Consider the following 12,472-nt stretch of genomic DNA (forward strand, 5'->3'; position numbering starts at 1 on the left):
AAAAAAAAAAAAAAAAAAAAAAGACAGTGTGTTATTAGCACATCTTAAAGCAGACCAATGGAACAGAATACAGTCCAGAAACAAAGCTACACATTTACCAGCTTATGAGAAAAGTGTGCAATGTAGTTGGGAAAGGATAATCTTTGGTAATAAATAGTGTGGGTTAATTGTACATCAATGTGGAAAATCAATTCCAGATAGACAGCCAAATCAAAATGAAATAGGTTGAACTGTAAAGCTTTTAGAAGAATAACAAACGAAAATACTCAGATACCTAATATCCATCCGAAAAAGGACCTGTATCCAGAATACAGAAAGAACTAAAAATCAGTAAGAAAAAGGCAGACAACCCAATACTAAAATGGGCAAAAACCTTGGACTGTCTACAAAAGATGCCCAAATAGTATTTGAAAAGGTGTTCAACTTCATTAAAAAAAAATAAAACCCCAGAAAACCAACACCAAATTAAAACTACAACATATACCAATACACACTAAAATGAAAATATCTAACATTGGAAATAACACGGAGTATCGAGAACTTATACTGTGAGTATAGCATAAACTGCTACCACCATTCTGGAAAATGAAAAAATTTGAATGTCTGAATATATGCAGCTGTGTTCCAGCAACCCTATTCCTAAGTATCTATCCAACTGAGAAGTATAATGCATTCACAAAAAAATGTGCAAGAACATTCACAGCAGTCTGTTCATAATAAACTTTTTCCATCTATAAAATGGATTAACCGTAGTATCATACAATGAATATATACACAGCATTGAGGATGACTGAGCTGAATTATACAAAACATGAGTGTTTCTCACAGATTGTATACTCCATGTATCCATTGATATCGTTAAGGAAAACCAAGCGAAATTAATCTCTGGTGCTAGAAGTCACAAAAATGACTATGCTAGGGTACTGGTAATGTTCATAGTGATTATGTAGATGTATTTACTTAAAGAAAATTCACTGAAGGGCATGAATTTATAGTGGTGCACTTTTCTCTTTATATGTCTCCCTAAAAATTTTATATTAATAAAGCAGGACCATCCCTACATAACAGCAATAACCAGTTAAAACTATGAAATGAAGAGCTTTCTAAAAATAGTAACAAACAAAAACACCCAGTTGAGCAAGATATTTCTGATAGGGGTAACTGTAACACTTTGATACATACCGTATCATCTTTACCTTTTGCTTCTTTATGAATTAGCTTATGACATTAATGTAGTTCAAATATTCCAATAGAAATTTAATTTGAAATAATACAAGTAATTCTAAAGTTCATCAGGAAGCATAAAAGGGTGAGTACTTGAAAAAACAAAAACAGTAACAGTGGACACAAAAGTTATGATTTAATCAGTGGCACAGAATAGACCATACACATACTATATAGTGTGTATATATGTGTATACATTTAATACAAGTCCAAAATCTTTGATCATACACCTTTGGGGTTAGCTGGGGTTCATAAAGCAGAATATTTTGGATTTCTAAAAACTAAATGTATACACCATATGCCTCCCAGTTGAGTCTGGAACAGCAGACTAATCAACATTACTATAAATGAGATAAAGACTGTTTTTTTTTTTTTTTTTTTTGAGACGGAGTCTCGCTGTCACCCAGGCTGGAGTACAGTGGCCGGATCTCAGCTCACTGCAAGCTCCGCCTCCCGGGTTCACGCCATTCTCCTGCCTCAGCCTCCCGAGTAGCTGGGACTACAGGCGCCGGCCACCACGCCCAGCTAGTTTTCGTATTTTTTAGTAGAGACGGGGTTTCACCGTGTTAGCCAGGATGGTCTCGATCTCCTGACCTCGTGATCCGCCCGTCTCGGCCTCCCAAAGTGCTGGGATTACAGGCTTGAGCCACCGCGCCCGGCCCGAGATAAAGACTGTTAAGTGGCCTCGTGTCATTTCAGGTCAGGTTTGCCACAGAATGAGTTCTGATGTTAAATCTAGGGGAAAAAAATTGTTTGCCAGAACCTTTTGGGTTTTAGAATTGTGAATAAGAGATTGTTAATCAGTGTAGGATAAGACAGACATCTTAAATAAATGAGCAGGGGAAAGGAAAGCTTATCTGAACAAACTGTGCAGTGGTTAAATTTTCAAGTGAACAAATTGTCAAGCAGTTAAATATGCAGGGAAAAAATGTACATTGACCCTTTTTTCATATCAGATACCAAAACAAGAAACAAATAGATTAGGAGCTAACTCCTAATTTTACCAAATCAGGAAATACAAACCTAGAAACAGGTGATGATATAGTTGAATATGCCTCTGGAAATGGATAAGCATATGCTATGCAAAAAAATGACAATTTGCTGGTAGAAATGTAAACTGATGCAAGTTTAATAGCAGCATATGGCAAAATATACTGAGATCCTTAAAAAAAGGTACACTAACTTCTTGATTTGGTAATTCTACTCTCTAAAATTTCTAAGGAAATAGTTAACATAAACAAATGTTTATTTACAAAAATGCTCACTGCTGTTTTTGTTTGTAATAGCTAAAAAAAGGAAAAAGCTTTATATTATTGGAAGTAAAAAGCAGCAGCTGGATGAGGTGGCTCACATGCCTGTAATTCCAACACTTGGGAGGCTGAGGTAGGAGGACTGCTTGAGTCCAAGAGTTTGAGATTAGCCTGGGCAACATAGTCAGACACCATCTCTCCGAAAGACAAAAAAACAAAAAACAAAAAAACTGGGTATGATGGAATATGCTTGTAGTCCCAGCTACTTGGGAGGCTGAGGTTGGAGGATCACTTGAACTTGGGAGGTCGAGGCTGCACTGAGCCATGATTTTGCCACTGTACAGAGTGAGACCCTCTCTCAAAAAAACAAAAAGCATTAGGAAACTATATGTATCATGAATTCAACAATGTACATACAAATTTACGAAAAAAGACAAAAGTATGACAAAATGATAACATTTGTAAAAAGAAGAAAACTACACAATGAGTCCATTGTTTAAAGGAAGCAGCAAAATAAATAATAATAAAGTCAAAACTTATGTAATTTCAGAAAGCTGGGCCTGAGCCTGAAAGATGACCAGAGAAAGGATGAATGCAGAATATATAATAATACACTTTTGAAATTACTCCTAATAGTCATGACATGTAGCCTTTGCATGAATGCTGATGGATGCTTTTCTCATGTGCAATTTCAACACACTATAGTTCTAATAATATCCAGGGCTAAATCTGTAACAAGATTTTACTTAACAACACTTCTCAGATTTGGCATACACTGACTGCCATAACCTCTAAGTAATATCCAAACAATAGACTGGATCCTTACATGTAATTATAAAAACAGCCATGGATTGTTGTAGTATACATCAACCCTGAAATGCAGCCACTGGGCATTTAAGTATTCAAATAGGTTACCAGGTACAACAGTATAATGAAGTCCAGGACCTGTGGACTTTTAAGGTAAAATGGGGATATGATCTTGCCTTTGAACATAAAAGCTCCAAATGCAAGTTATCTTTCGACTTTATTTAGCAGTTCCTGGTTAGTTAACTATATATCTTGAAGAAACTCAACTTATTTTATTTGTATATGAATTTTCAGTACTTAGCATACCCAAGTATGAATTGAATAAGAAGAAAACTGTGATTTTCAGCATTGTACAAACTCCCAAAAAAGAGTAAGAATTGACTTGCAAAGGAATTTAATCAGTTTCTAAACAAGACTGCCAATGTAAAGTAATTCAAACTTCTGAAGTTAATGAAAATATTTATTCAAACCTAACTGTAGTACAATCTCAAGTTGAGTTAAATAAACATTAACTATATGATATTTAGTTTCTCAGGAATAGACCACTGCCACATCATAAAAATTTCTTACATCACAAGTTTTTGCAGTAAGGTTCAGCAATTAAGAAGACACGATTTCTACACTGAGAAATGTTGTGTTAAGGTTGGATGGATTTTTTTTAAGGCCCAGTACAAAAAAATGGTTGAGGAAAGTGACTCTTTAACAAAATATACACCTGTAGAAAAAAATCCCTAATATACTGATATTTAATTGAACGGAACGTACTAAAGAGAACATACTTTAATATCTAGGCACAATTGGTCAGGTACTAATTATAATTTCTGTTCTCATTTAAAAGTTTAAACCAATTCTTCAACTTGACTGATGTGTGTGAGTCTAATACAGAGAAGGCACCTCTCTCATCTCTCAACTCTCCTTAAGGACCTTTTGAGAGAAACTCTTTGTAACACTTTAAGGGACACAGACAATGCACTGTATCTAAGTATAGATATAGTTATTTAACATACCCCATTGTAGGAGAAACTAAAATATAAAACTATGATTTCTCTTTTTACATCTTATGATGGACACAACACCAGAAGATAATCCTCCACATAAACTTTCACATAGAACACAAGATTTAAATTATATGTGCATTGGTCACTACAATGTAAAGAGTTCTATGAATTAGTGCAATTCTTTAAATCCCCAGCATTTAGGGGAAAAGTACATATCGAGAAATCTCTACTACAAACCAAACTTTTTATGGCTCAATAGTCTAACCACTTAAAGTCCTGTAAAAATCTTAAAAGTTATAAATGAAAGATGAGAACATTCAATAAATGGTTTACAAAATTCTCTCTTTAAAACAGAGAACAGAGGGATCAGAAGAAACAGGTAAAGTGTAAAATTCCAGAAATATAATATTTACAGCAATTATAAGAAAGGGGTAGTATTCACTCTAGGAAAAAACTCATCAAACTATTGATTTCTAATTAGGTATTCTGCTATCGGTTGAGGTGGTTATCATTTTGTAGTACTTAGTGGCTGTGTATTTAAATGTCTTGTTGAACAGTTACTGAAGGTAATTTATAAGAGTAAGCATCATTTTCCTCCAAAACAAGTGAGAAACTATTCCAGATGAGTAAGTCTTAGAATTAGGGATCATAAGAAGTCAAAAAACACATTAGGTTGATTTAACTCTACTTCAACAAGATTTACACAGTATTTACAATATGGAATTGTCAAAGCTATACAGTTTTGCAGATTGGCTTTACTTACATTTCTGCAAATGTTTTTCCCAAAATAAAAATAAACCAAGTAAGTCTATTTACAAACTCGGAAGCTGTTTTAGAAACAGCATGATTTAGATATAAAGTGAAATTTCAGTACAATCAAAGTGCAGGTCATGCTTTCAAATTCTGTCAATATCCCATTCCCTACACTCAGTTTAAGGGATACGAGTTTTGAACACCTACTGTTCTTATGTGCCCAGAATGTTTACTCATCATAATGCAATGATAATAAAAATTTGTCTACATCCATTCCTGCTGGAAATGAACTGGGAAGCTTCTTTTTCTGTTGAAAAAGAGAAAGAAAAAATAAACTCAAACAAGGCCAAAATGCTTTCTTAGTAAATCACCTAAAACAGTGTATTGGGTTCTTTCACATACTACTAAAATTGTCAAACTTTTTTAGTCTATTAGAATTTTACTTCTATAGAGAAGTAGAGACAAGTTTTATAAACCCAAAGTTAATTAAATATACTTCAATAGCACCTGAATGTTAGTTTATGGCAAAAGACATTATACAAATCCAGAGTATCTGAATGTTGAATGAGACAAGACAGAACATGCTTTCTATGCTAGGTGGTTATTACTGCTAAGAAAGCTTTACTAACAGATGTTTAAAGTGACAGGTACTACTTGTCAGTTCCAAAACTTAATATACACCAGATACTTTATGTATATACTACATTTAGACTTCACAGCCTAAGGTATCTGGTAATATCATGTCAAGTGATGAGGTTGAGACTCAGAGAGGCTACAGACTTAATCATGATCACAGGACCAATACACAGTAGATGCAGGATTCAAACCCAGACTTGTAGGGCAACAAAGCCTAAATTATTTCCCTGATACCATACTTCCTCTATGATATTTTAAACACTTTCTATTCAATTCACTTACTAAATAGCTAACCAAATTGAAAATAAATGAATTTCATTTATCAATGCTATCCCTGCATTGCCTTCCTAGAGACAACCATGCTTAAAGAAAAAATGTAAGTAAGGCCAGGTGCAGTGGCTCATGCCTGTAATCCCAGCACTTTGGGAGGCCAAGGCACGCAGATCACCTGAGCTCAGGACTTCAAGATCAGCCTGGGCAACATGGCAAAACCTCGTCTCTATAAAAAAAATTAAAAAAATAGAAAAAATGTCCAGGCGTGGTGGCTTACGCCTGAATCCCAGCACCCTGAAAGGCCAAGGCGGGTGGATCACGAGGTCAGGAGTTCAAGACCAGCCTGGTCAACGTGGTGAAACCCTATCTCTACTAAAAATACAAAAATTAGCCCGGTGTGGTGGCAGACACCTGTAATCCCAGCTACTCTGGGGTCTGAGGCAGGGAAATTGCTTGAACTCAGGCGGAAGTTGCAGTGAGGTGAGATCGTGCCACTGTACTCCAGTGGGTAATAGCACAAGGCTCCATCTCAAAAAAAAAAAAAAAGAAAAGGAAAAAGTATTAGCCAGGTGCAGTGGCACATGCCTGCAGCCCCAGCTACTTGGGAGGCTGAGGTAGGAGAATCGCTTGAGCCTGGGAGGTGGAGGCTGCAGTGAGATGAGCTCACACCATTGCACTCCAGCCTGGGTGACGGGAGTGAAACCCTGTCTCAAAATAAAAAAAAGGAAAAACATAGGTAAATTTAATTTTTCCAGTGCTCTAATATCTTTTTTTTTTTTTTTTGAGGAGTCTTGCTGTCACCCAGGCTGGAGCACAGTGGCGTGAACTCGGCTCACTGCAAGCTCCACTTCCCAGGTTCACGCCATTCTCCTGCCTCAGCCTCCGGATTAGCTGGGACTACAGGCACCCGCCACCATGCCGGGCTAGTTTTTGTTTTTTTGTAGAGACGGGGTTTCACCGTGTTAGCCATGATGGTCTCAATCTCCTGACCTCGTGATCTGCTCGCCTCAGCCTCCCAAAGTGCTGGGATTACAGGCATGAGTCACCACGCCCAGCCATATGCTAACATTTTTAAGGGCCTATGGAAGAGATTACAAGACGTGGGGGGGGGTACTGAAGATCTAAGAACAAAGTCCTTTATTACTTGGTAATTCCACACAAGTGTTTAATAGTGTTTCCCAATCTTCCATGACTATGTCATGCTCATGAAAAAACTTGAGTTCCACCAAGAAAGAAACAAAAACTGTATTTTTTTTCCCCTGGAAAGACGTTTATAAACAAATGCCTCAGCAGTTGTTCTGAAAATGCTGTTTAACCTAGACACCCTGCGCATACCACATTAACACTGCTGGACAATGTATTCTGTCAATGAAAACTAAAAGCTGTCTTAGCCATAACATAAAGTTGTGGCAAAAACTGCTGAATTCTACAATTATTAAAGGGAAAAAAAGGTGTGGTTTGGAAATTAAAACTTTCAAACTTGCCTTAATTTTCTTCTTTTTCATTGGTACTGATGAATTTGTAAGATTTTTACTAGAAGTACGAGAGTTTCGCTCACGTTCATCTAATTCCTCAATTTTCCGCTTTTTTGTGGTGCTCCTTGAAGATGCTCTAAACTGTTGTGTGTTATCTTTCAGAGGAGTTGCTGAAGTAGTCCTAGAAATGGCTGCCCTGGAGAGAATCATTAATGTGTGGGCAGCCATATTTACACTGTTTTCACTGCCTGTTTCACTGGCAGGGCTGCAGGCAGGCAGGTCTGGGGTGACAGGAGGGACCATTACTTTTGATGTGCTACTGTCTTCACTGAAACGCCTACTAGAGGGGGCCTTGATAATATCTATAGGTTCTTCTTTATGTTTTTCCCCTGCCCCTGAGCCAGGTGTCCGGGGTACAGGTAAATCACTACTCTCAGCAAGCCTACTTAATGAGCTGTGCCTCTGTATATCCTGTAACATTTCTGTGGTAATCAAAGAACTGGTGGATTTAGTTTGTTCTTGTTTTAGATCCTTCACAGCTGTACCTACTGAAAGGACATTTTTATTGTTTGAAGATGTGCCTTGTTTTTTGGTCATTTCTTGCAGTGAAGCTACAGATTTCTCACTTCGCAAACCCCCATTTTGCTGCCCAATAGATAGTTTCGAATTTTCTGGATTTTTCTGCCTTTCTACATCGCTGCATAATTCATTCTCCTTATTAGCTGTCGCTTTATGGAAAGATTCAAGCACAATTTCTGTTGGTGAAACTTTCTTTTCTGATTGAGTTTCTCTTATGGTGGTATGCCGGCTAATGGCACTTTCCGATTTAGATAAAATCTTAGGCAGAGGAGGCTTCTCTTTCTCTCTTTTGATAGCATTATTAGAAGGAGGTTTTAAGGTGGAGGACACATTGGGTGAGTCAAGATTAGGAAAAGAGACTGCATTCCTTTCTTTGTTTTGGGACACCATCTTATGGTTTGGCCCCTGTGTATTTGCCACAGGAGCAGCAGTGCTGTCAAAACAGAGTACACGTCTGTGGCATGGTTTAGCAGCTGGAACTACACTCTCTTCTGGGAAGGGAACTGTGGTTTCTTCTGATTTCTTCCCAAGATCTGTGGCAATAGTCTTGTCAGAAACTTCAGTTCTAAAACAAAACAAAACAAAACTATTTCTAGCAGCATAAAGAAATCCTTTATGTTTTAAATCTGAGCATTCAAATAATCTATGATAGAAACTACTTTATACTCACCTTTGGGCATGACATCCAACTGAATGACCTGACAAATCCACCGAATTATTTACTTGTTTTCCTGAAATTATAAATGCACATTCCTGAGAAAAAGAATACACTCCTCTGAAAGAGGATGGAACAGATCACAATTATCACATATCATGAGAAAAATGTTTAAATGACAGCTAACGTGCAAATAGAACATGTTGACAAAGCAGCTTTTAAAAAGTAGTTTTGAAATAAGTACAAGATGGCTATTTCCCCACTGCTACAGAGAAAATCCAGATATGGAGCAAATGACATGCGTCAAGTTCAGGCAAATATTATGTTTGTCTGTTTGTTTGTTTTTTTTGAGACAGTCATGCTCTGTCACCCAGACTGGAGTGCAGTGGCACGATCTCAGCTCACTGCAACCTCTGCCTCCCGGGTTCAAGCGATTCTCCTGCCTCCGCCTCCCGAGTAGCTGGGATTACAGGCACCCACCACCACGCCCAGTTAATTTTTTGTGTTTTTAGTAGAGATGGGGTTTCGCCATGTTGGCCAGGCTAGTTTCAAGCTCCTGGCCTCCAGTGACCTGCTCACCTGGGCCTCCCAAATGGCTGGATTATAGGCGTGAACCACCGTGCCCAGTTCAGGCAAATATTATAAATCCAGTCTTTGGATCTACAAATTACAATGCTCAATATAGCACATAATATACTACTTACATCCAGGTAGTCACTTAAAGAAAACAACAGATTATATCTATTTTAAAATTCTGTCCAAGTACCTATCATGTTTATAAGCCTATGTCACTCAGAGCACATGCTCTGAAGTTTTAATAGCCATATTTTAATTTCCACGAGCTTCAGCATTTATGTGGGAGAGCAGCAAGATATCAAAACTAGAAAGAAGAGCAAAGATGAGATTATGAAGAATCTTATGTATTATGCAAAAGGTTTCAGAGACAATCCTTTAAGAGATTTATTTATGTATTTATTTATTTTTGGGACAGAGTCTCTGTTGCCCAGGCTGGAGTGCAATGGCATGATCTTGGCTCACTGTAACCTCCAGTCCTCCAGTGCCTCAGTCTCGCGAGTAGCTGGGATTACAGGTGCACACTGCCATGCCCAGCTAATTTTTATATTTTCAGTAGAGAAGGGATTTCACTAGGTAAGCCAGGCTAGTCTCAAACTCCTGACCTCAGGTGATCGTACCCTCTTCGGCTTCCCAAAGTGCTGGGATTACAGGAGTGAGCCACCATGCCTGGCCCCTTTAAGGGTGTTACATAGTGAAGATGCATGAATAGGTTTATGTTTTTGGAAGATCAATCTGGCGATAATGTGGAAGATGGAACTGAGAAGACAGAAAACTGGAAGTAGAAACTCTGTGTAGATGGCTATATTTCAGGTAAGAGATGATGAGGGTCTGAGACACAATAATGGGCATTTGCATTACAAAAAGTAAAGGAAAAAAATAAATTGTGACATTAACCAAGGGGAAAAACACTAGGCAGAAGTCTTTGAGGAAGAGAGGTGAGAAATATGTAGAGTTTGAAGGCTCTGAGTTACACAAAACTAGCAAGGGAGGAGAAGAGTTTAGTTATGGCTCCAGAAGCCACCACAGTATCAACAGTATAGGGAAAGCAAAGTAAGGTAAGAATGGAAAAGTTTCGCCAGGTGCGGTGGCTCAAGCCTGTAATCCCAGCACTTTGGGAGGCCGAGACGGGCGGATCACGAGGTCAGGAGATCAAGACCATCCTGGCTAACACGGTGAAACCCCGTCTCTACTAAAAAATACAAAAAACTAGCTGGGCGAGGTGGCGGCGCCCGTAGTCCCAGCTACCCGGGAGGCTGAGGCAGGAGAATGGCGTGAACCCGGGAGGCGGAGCTTGCAGTGAGCTGAGATCCGGCCACAGCACTCCAGCCTGGGTGACAGAGCGAGACTCCGTCTCAAAAAAAAAAAAAAAAAAGAATGGAAAAGTTTCAATGCATAATGCAGTATTAGGAGGCTACTGGTGACCTTAGTGAAGACAGTTTCAGTAAATACATGAGAAAAGACAATAATTTGAATGAAGCAATGGAAGATTAAGAGAGGTTAAGAGATTAAGATAAAAGGTCAGCAGGTGGGACAAACCTATGTTTATAGCTAGGGAGAGAAGCCAAACAGGAAAAGATGAAAAATATATAGAAGAATCTGGAGCACATGTAGACTGCATTAACCTTAGAAAGAATGAAAGACAGTTATTTAAGAAAGGATGATTTTGGAAGCAGAATAGGTATGTACTGAATGAAAGTGATGATCAGAAAGTGAAGTTTAATACTGGTTAAGATAGAAAATAAAACCAGTAGCTAAAAGTGAGGAGGAGCAGGACTAGATTTGAGATGTGCTGTGCAAGACTGGAATAGTTTGAAGGAAGAACAGAAGAGAAAGCAGAGAGACAGACATTTAAATTGATTGCCAAGTGGACAGTGGGTGAGAAATGCATTTTTAAGTGGTAGGGAATGGTAGCATTTCTAAGGCGCCCAACGCTAGCAAGTCCAGGTATAAAAGCTGAGATGGTTGGCTGGACAGATCAAGGGCTGCAAAGTAGCCAGTGCGTATGTAGAAGAATGTGTATGTGCAGGTTATTAAAAGTACTGGCAAAAGTGGCTGATGTGGTGGCTTCTGGGCTCTAGGCTGTTTAATAAAGGAAGTGAATCCAGAAAGAAGATACAATTTCAAGTGAAAGGTAAGGATTCAAATAAGAAAAGCTATCACTGGTTGAAGAGGAATTCAATGGGTATATGGAAACGAGTGTTTTGAGACACATCACTGGCCTTTAAAAATCTTGTAAGTCTAATAAAAAGGTGAAAAATTCAAGGTGTGGCTATGGAAGAGGTTGGCTGAAGTTAAAATAAGTCTTAGGAGTGGAAAGGCGCGGGCTGGGCGCGGTGGCTCATGCCTGTAATTCCAGCACTTTGGGAGGCGGAGGCAGGCAGATCACCTGAGGTCAGGAGTTCAAGACCAGCCTGGCTAACATGGAGAAACCCCGTTTCTACTAAAAATACAAAAACTAGCTGGGCATGGTGGTGCGTGCCAGTAGCCCCAGCTACTCAGGAGGCTGAGGTAGAAGAATTGCTTGAACCCAGCAGGTGGAGGTTGCAGTGAGCTGAGATTGTGCCACTGCATTCCAGCCTGGGCGACAAGAGCAAGACTTTACCTCAAAAATAAATAAATAAATAATTAAATAAATAAATAAGGCGTGGAAAGGATAAAAAACCTCTGAGAGTTAGGGTGGTGAGTAGATTTACAACATGGGTATTTTGTCATTCATGATGATGAAAAAATGTAGGAAGAAAAGTCTGAGAACCAGGTAGCATAGTCATCAAAGTTCAGAGTAAAAATCTGCTGTTATTTTGTGTATGGTGTCTTTTGCTGAACAGAAACTTTAAATTCTGGAGTAGTTCACTCTATCAATTTTTTCCATTTATAAGTTATGTATTTCTCATTTTAAAATTTTATTTGAGACGGGTCTCACTATTTGTTGCCCAGGCTGGTCTCAAACTCCTGGGCTCGCGATCCTCCTGCCTCAGCCTCCCAAGTGGCTAGGATTGCAGATACATGCCACCACACCCAGTTTCTTTTCTTTTCTTCTATTAATATATACACACACATATATACATATATATATTTTTGTTGTTGTTGTGACAGGGTCTTGCTCTACTGCCTAGGCTTGAGTGCAGTGGCATGAAGACAGCTCACTGCACTCTCAAACTCCTGGGCTCAAGGGATCCTCCAACCTCAGCGTCTCAAGTAGCTGAGACTACAAGTTCATGCCACCACATCTCGCTTTTTTTTTTTTTT

At 38.6% G+C, this 12,472-nt stretch overlaps 1 protein-coding gene across 2 annotated transcripts in view; it reads right to left on the reverse strand.

The window, feature by feature from the left end:
* Positions 1-3,538: 3,538 nt before the first annotated feature.
* NPAT (nuclear protein, ataxia-telangiectasia locus) overlaps positions 3,539-12,472 on the reverse strand; it is a 64,660-nt gene continuing 55,726 nt past the window's right edge. For both annotated transcript variants that reach the window (XM_011926671.1, XM_011926670.1), the window contains 3 exons: positions 8,666-8,726; positions 7,426-8,560; positions 3,539-5,339 (listed from right to left, as the gene is read on the reverse strand). In XM_011926671.1, coding sequence (XP_011782061.1) covers positions 5,262-5,339; positions 7,426-8,560; positions 8,666-8,726 — 1,274 coding nt within the window. In that variant the 3' untranslated portion in view covers positions 3,539-5,261. The remainder of the gene's footprint in view (positions 5,340-7,425; positions 8,561-8,665; positions 8,727-12,472) is intronic.

The sequence above is a fragment of the Colobus angolensis genome, unplaced genomic scaffold (assembly GCF_000951035.1).
Source record: "Colobus angolensis palliatus isolate OR3802 unplaced genomic scaffold, Cang.pa_1.0 Scaffold7, whole genome shotgun sequence".
In the NCBI taxonomy this organism is placed as follows: domain Eukaryota; kingdom Metazoa; phylum Chordata; class Mammalia; order Primates; family Cercopithecidae; genus Colobus; species Colobus angolensis.